This window comes from Aureococcus anophagefferens, assembly GCF_000186865.1.
Source record: "Aureococcus anophagefferens unplaced genomic scaffold AURANscaffold_87, whole genome shotgun sequence".
Taxonomy (NCBI): Eukaryota; class Pelagophyceae; order Pelagomonadales; family Pelagomonadaceae; genus Aureococcus; species Aureococcus anophagefferens.
Window position 1 is genome coordinate 20411 of NW_008705637.1, and position 6835 is coordinate 27245.

General features: G+C 50.9%; 3 protein-coding genes across 3 annotated transcripts in view; 1 reads left to right on the forward strand and 2 right to left on the reverse strand.

Annotated features, from left to right (window-relative positions):
• Positions 1–384: 384 nt before the first annotated feature.
• Positions 385–1097, reverse strand: AURANDRAFT_68289 (hypothetical protein; the record flags this gene model as incomplete). The annotated part of the gene is made up of 2 exons (XM_009043944.1): positions 385–402; positions 534–1097. The coding sequence occupies 2 exons, from the start codon at positions 1095–1097 to the stop codon at positions 385–387; spliced, it is 582 nt and encodes a 193-aa protein (XP_009042192.1).
• A 1818-nt stretch (positions 1098–2915) lies between these two features.
• On the reverse strand, positions 2916–5604 carry AURANDRAFT_68290 (hypothetical protein; the record flags this gene model as incomplete). Its single annotated transcript, XM_009043943.1, has 9 exons — positions 2916–3039; positions 3071–3168; positions 3388–3591; positions 3649–3696; positions 4079–4285; positions 4438–4480; positions 4526–4605; positions 4672–5078; positions 5175–5604. The coding sequence occupies 9 exons, from the start codon at positions 5602–5604 to the stop codon at positions 2916–2918; spliced, it is 1641 nt and encodes a 546-aa protein (XP_009042191.1).
• A 696-nt stretch (positions 5605–6300) lies between these two features.
• Positions 6301–6835, forward strand: part of AURANDRAFT_68291 (hypothetical protein) — a gene marked incomplete at both ends in the record, with an annotated part of 5208 nt that continues 4673 nt past the window's right edge. Inside the window, 2 exons of the mRNA XM_009043940.1 lie at positions 6301–6363; positions 6415–6638. Of these exons, the coding sequence (XP_009042188.1) occupies positions 6301–6363; positions 6415–6638 (287 nt within the window). The remainder of the gene's footprint in view (positions 6364–6414; positions 6639–6835) is intronic.

Below are 6835 nucleotides of genomic sequence, written 5' to 3' on the forward strand. Positions count from 1 at the left end.
CTCGGCCATTAGGCAGAAGTTTTGAGCGCGAGGATATTTTGCTTGCATCCGTCAAAGTGGTAGTTGTAGAGCTCATAATCATCATCTTCCATATTCGACATCGCATCTTGGATCATCCCAATCACACCACCGCGCATCCCTCCGCATCCGTAGTCCAGGATGGCTAATCTCTTCCCAACAGGGACGCCGTCTTCGATGTAGGGAACATGGTTGGGCTCGCTGCAGATCAGTCCTACGATTCGCTTAATCAGAGCACCACCCTCGAGTCCCTCTAACATTTCCGCCGTGGACAAGTCAAGAATAGGAACGTTGTAAGCGAAGTGTGAACAGTCAAGCGCGTCTATGTGCTTGTGCACCAGCTTCACGAGGTCTTTGTTGTACACCTCATTGTGCATGGGGAAACTGACGGGTATCCGGGTGGTGTAGAGAAATTTCACCTTTTTTTTGAGTAGTATCTCCTCAATCATTGTCAGATCTTCTGGCATGCCAGAGAGAAGAAGTCCGTTTTGGCTCCACACCACGCCGACTCTTACGTTGCGGAAATCGCGTAATATTGGCTTAATGGTATTATTGAGAATTTTTGAACCACGTTTTCCGCTCACCGACATCATACATTTTACTCCAGCTAAGGAAATCCCAGAATTGACCTCTTTTAGGCCGTGCACGATGAAGTACAGCACATCAAGACCCCGGGGAATGTTTGTCAACATCTCCTCACGAGACGCGCTCATCGAGACCACAATCGCGGCAATATGCCCGAGGCTCACACCGACACAAAAAGTAAAATTCCAGGCGCCGTGGAGATATACGGATAAAACTTGCACGAGGACGCCGATTGTTTCATTCAGCATCGGTTGCGTCATGACCTCCTCATCAATGGTGTTGCCACCCTGCAGGAGACCTTGGATCCCAATTGAAGGTGGGACTCCGGTAATAGCGACAACTTTCTCCGCCCACCACTCACTAGCACTTTCCACCACCGAACTAAAGTCAAACTCAGCGTTATCATTTACAAGTTTTTTCAAATGAGGAATATTATTTTCAGCTATCGGCCGGAAGAAAGCGACTTGGGCGACACCTTCCGCGAGAGATGCCATGCTGAATTACGGAACCAAATAATACGAGATAAGGTGTGTGGCTGGTGCAGGTAATACAGTTTTAATATGTAATCCGTGATCGTGATTCCGGAGCGAGGGCACTGTAGCTCGGAAGGAAACGAGGAATTCCCGCGAAAGGTGATATTAAGGAATTATACAAGATATAGAATGATATAGTTGGATTAGGAGCTGGGTGTTGCCTTCAACATGGGCTCCACCCAGCTCGGGGACTAGCCTAATCTAGGACCCCCAGGCAAAGAATAGGGCCGGCTGGATAGGAGAAGATTTTCCTGGGGTGCGCTCAGGCGCACAATAATAGAAGAGGGAGTGACCTCGAGCTCCGGGGTACGGGGTGGTAAACTTTGATTAAGTCCTACTCGGGCGTACTCAGGGGGACCTCGGGTGACTTCCCCTAGGTCCCGGGCGAGTTCCTGGCACCAAATTTCTGGGCCGGTCGGTCGGTCGGTCGGTCGGTCGGTCGGTCGTCGTCGTCGCCGTCGCCGCCGCCGCCGCCGCCGCCGCCGCCGCCGTCGTCGTCGTCGTCGCGCGCGCGGGGGAGTTTCGAACCTAATTCAGTCGCAGGGCGACCGTAGAGAGGTGATGAGCTGCCCCATGCTATCACGGTATATGAACCCGGGGATGCAAAAATCGAGTGGGGGCGCGCCCCGCAGTCGCAGTGATCGACAGTCTCGCCGCAGAAGGCCGCCAGCGTATATATTTATATATACGGCAGCTGCGGTGACGTGAGGATAACAGAGACGCCGGTGTACCGCCACTCGCACGGCAGGGCAGCCCCACTAGGCTGCCTCCCTGTGCCGGGTTTTACTATCTCGTTAGGTTTGGGACCCAGCGCTCGGTCTCTCTGCGTAGACATGGAGTGACTTTTCGAGACCGCCGACCTTCGGAGCTCCACGCGCGTCGGGACTCGCCGACGTAGAAGGCCTAGAGGAAAGAGTGAACTCGGGCTTTGGGGTCTGGGGTGGTAAAATTTAAACCAAACCGACTGGGGCGTACTCGGGGGGACCTCGGGTGACTTCCCCTGGGTCCCGGGCTAGTTCCTGGCACCTATTTTCTGGGTCGGTCGGTCGGTCGGTCGGTCGTCGTCGTCGTCGCCGTCGCCGCCGCCGCCGCCGCCGCCGCCGCCGCCGCCGTCGTCGTCGTCGTCGCGCGCGCGGGGGAGTTTCGAACCTAATTCAGTCGCAGGGCGACCGTAGAGAGGTGATGAGTTGCCCCATGCCAGCTGTCACGGCATATGAACCCGGGGATGCAAAAATCGAGTGGGGGCGCGCCCCGCAGTCGCAGTGATCGACAGTCTCGCCGCGGAAGGCCGCCAGCAGGATTTTTTGCGCTCACGAACCCCGTCGTCGCTGCCCGGCGCAGCACGCGCGCTTTTCGTGCACCACCTGGCGCAAAACGGCGAGGTGCCGGCGCATCACATCATCGCAGCGTTATCCGTCGGTCGAAACGATGCAGTTTTGTACGATTTCGATGAAGTTTTCAATGATTACTTCAATGAACAACCCAAAACGTTTGTTCTTACTACGAGACGGGGTCCTCCAATTAAATTCACCGGCCGCGCTGAGCTTACGGCGCCCGCGGTCGGAAGCGGTTGGTGGTCCAAGTAAGCAAAATCTTACCGATGGCGACGCGCGGTGGAAAATTCCAGAGTGCTGGCGGGGACGAATGGAGAAATTTCTTAGAAAAATGTTCGAATTAAATTCGAGGGCCTGTTCCACGCGTCCAAACGCGTCGGTTTCTGAGGGCTTGGACCAACGCGGGTTAACTTGTCCTCCCCGGAACCCCTCAGCTCAAGTCAGCTCAAAGGTCACATAAAATCGTAGGAGGGTAGGTTAATGTTTCCCTTAACGGATTCTTGACTGTACCTAACCACCTGCGGTGGGCACGGCTTAGGTGGATTAAAGAAGGGGGTGGTAAAAAAAATCTAAACAAGAAAACATGTTTAAAACACTAACATTACGACGAGCAAAAAGACTTGGTGGAACATAGAAAAAGCCGTGCCCACGCTCGCGTGGTTAGGTTCAGCCAAGAATCCGTTTAGGGAAACTCCAACCTACCCCTTGAAATCTGCGACTTTACTTGACCTTAAGTGTGGGGGCTCAGTCATCCAACCTGGTTGATCACCCGGCACTTGGACTCGATTTCCCTTGGCACGGTCTTAGTGAACAAACAAATGCCCCCGCAAATTGGCACATTGCGTTGCCGTAAATGATACTGGTACCTTGTGAATCGGACTTGACATCACCGCCCTCACGTGCCCACTCGCACTAACAAAAAACTCCTCGTCGGTTAGAATGAGGTAATGTACAAGTTCCCAAAACCCAGGCGTCCATGTAAAGCGTATTGGGTTCAGATGAAATGTTGGGTATTGGCGTCTTGCGTCAACTTTGAACTTTGGGATCTGAAGATTCCCAAACAGTGCCAGGTACCTTGTCTTCGGTTTGATCCAGAGGAGCGGCAGTTGCAATGGGAGCACCTACGCGCAGCACCTTGTCATAGATTCTACAGGTCAACGCTGAAGGCTTGCGTTCACCAATATCGGTAATCTCTGCCGGAGACGAATTATTGCTTCCGCATAGATCTGTGACAAATAGATGTTTAACAATTAGATTCCAATAAGCGCCGCATAAAAAACCGTATTCTGTGAAATTCCAAGCGGTCGACCACTTGACCGGATATCATCGCTGGTGAAGCCGCCCGATATAGTAATCACACTCGCGGGCAAAACGATCGTCGTCAACAGGACAAGCTGGTAACCCAGGGTGATCAAAATCGCTGCAAGTTGAACGAGCTTCCTTCGGGTCGCCGGTATTAAGCTGCCGGCACAGACCTGATGTATGCACTTATTCGACGCGAGATCGACGGGCACGCCCCTTACGAGGGCAAACATCGGAGGCGGAATACGCTCAGTCGGCTCCGGCCGCCGCGCGAGGCCCAGTTTTCACATGGCGTGGGTTTTGTACTGGTAATCTTCGATTAGCCAGGAAAGTATCGGCTGCGGATACCGGGAAAGTGAATAAAGCAATGCAAACCAAGGGGGTACCACACAGGGATGATGCAAACCAAGGCGGTGAACCCAAAGTAAATAAGCCGCTCTCGGGCAGCCCGAGCCACAGAATCGCCTGTGAAGTCTTTGCTGATTTCGACAAGAGACGCTCCAGCGCTCTCGCCTAATAGAATGGTAAAAAGATATGGAATGATACATATCATTCGGGTTCAATGTCAGCATATTAGCCAAAATGCTGACATTGAACGCAAAATGCTGACATTGAACCCAAAAATCTTAGGCTGTTTATGTTGAATTTAAGTGCGGGGAACACACTGTAACCCGCGTTACACCGATACGGCTGTAACTTGACTGGCTGCTGCTGAGGATCCTTGAATTCTATTCCAACCGGATCCGAATCTACAGGGCGGAGCATGTCGTCGAACATGCCCCAACAGTACGCCACCATCTCACGCAACGTCCTGCAGTCTTGCTCAGACAAATCTGGGTTGTCAGTAACATTGATAATCTTCATCACGTCATCCAGCTCTTTGTCATTGCTTTCTTTACTTTCATTTTCTCAACCAGCGCTTGGTTATTCCCGAGGTCTTTGGGCTGTAACGGCTCTGGTAGACCTCGCTCGTCTCTCTTCGCATCTTTCCATGGTGGGTACTTATGATCAGTATGATCAACACCCATTTCACTATCTTCATTCGTTCGAAAGACTTCACTCTGCTCTTGTTTCTCGTTCATCCCAATGATAGCCCCATTAGCTACTGAATCCATCATAAACATAGCGAACCTTTGCGACTGCCGGTTTCGGTAATCCGAGTAATACGTGAGTGACCACATCTGACATCCAGTCCACTGACCAATTCCGCATCCGTCTCGCCTATCGAGTGAGGTTAAGATGCCCCACGTAACGTGTTCCTGATCTGGTTCCTTCGTACTGATGTGTCCGCCCACATGAATCCCTCCTGTGATGCATGTGGCTTCTCCTAAGTCATGGGTATGCTTCCGGATTCTGTGGTCGGCAGAGGCTATGGTAACGCGCACGTTTGTTAGCTTGCTACCAATAGCTCGGCCTTGATCTGCTTCCATAAAGCTATCTCGTAGAAACATCCACAGTTTTCCGATTGCCAGTTCATTCATACATGAGTATGGTACTCCCGTATTGCAGTTTATGCCCATCACAAAGGAAATACCAGCTCCATCCTCGGGGAAGCTAATACGCTTCAACCTCTGATACAGCCGTTTGTTGCTAAATATATTCTGGATCAGCAACTGATCCACTCTTCTCATCCATTTCATAGGCATGCTTTTGCCTTTAGGTTCAGTTATGACAACCGCTGATGTAGCCCTGCCACTCGACTTGGCATAGTCATATGGTGTCAATTGACTTTCTTCTACCTGTATAATCTCTTTCTTGCGTGGGAAGTGCACCGACAGATTCTTCTGCTTCTGCTGCACTACCTCACATGGCTCATTGGTGTCTTTCATCATTGCTCTTTTCCCTATCGTCACACCAGATCCACGTAACTTAAACGCTGGGGACCACGGTACGTGTCTGTCGTTTAATGGGTCCCACTCTGGGTGATATGCTTCTATCTGATCTGTTTCTTGGTCATCCATGTGCGACAGCGCTGTTCTTGCACTGTCTGCCATTAACATCTCTTCTATAGTGTCGTATTCAGTAGCATAGCCCAAGGAGCGGAATGTAGGCTCGCAAGGTGATCGCCAAGCGCATTTTGGTTGTCTTAATCACACTCGCGTTCTGACCTCGATAGTCGCCATTCTTCAGACCAGTGTGTTACCCATACTAAAATCCAACACTTACTACCCAATATTTTTTGCTTCAATTGTAGCGTTTGCTCTGATATGCGCAAATGATGTATTGTTAATATAAATTCTACGCTTATCATCCCAAATAGCGCAGGCGCTATAGCGATAGCGCAATCTCCTTAGGGTGCTACCTTCAGAGTTTCCTTGGCTGAGGTACTAAACCACTCTCCGAAAACGGTGCCTCCGACAACCAGGAGACGGCACTCGCCGGCGTCTGTCGACGGCGTGCTGGCGGTGTGGTCACTTATCTTGACCCCGCGATTTTAACTTAAGGCAAGTGAAAAGAGACCTATCCCATGCAAAGATCGTATAACGCATTGGGAAGCACTTGTAGGATTCACCATCCATTCTGCAGCTATGCCGTCGTTCTCTTCGGGCGATCGATTCGACAATATAGATGATATGGACCCATCATATGAGGTTCGTAGTCGAAACTTCGCCAAGGAACAATAACAAATTCATGACTAGCAGGCATCGATCGCGAACAACTCAAGGTCGAAGTGTAGGGAGCGAAGTTGCCGTTGTGCGATTGCCCGTGGTACGCCTCGTATCGGCAGAAAGATGAAATGTTCAAAAACAAGCTGGTATCATGTTGAGTGCATCTTTGAGCAATTCTTGCGAGGGTCGTGGCAACGAAAGACAATTACGACGCTCAATGACGTGAAAAATATTCATGTGCTCACTCTCGAGCAAAAGTCTCAGCTACAGCGTCTGATTCAAGATCACAAGCGAACTAGATGCCATCCTAAATTGATTCCGGGCTGTTCCTCAAAAAAAGAATTCGGTCCACGACTGTATGCAGCAGTCACTCAGCTTGAAGCCCATTTAATTTCCTGGAACTCTGGAAACCTAATAATCCTCCTGCACTTCTCGAAGCGATGGGGATCCTCAG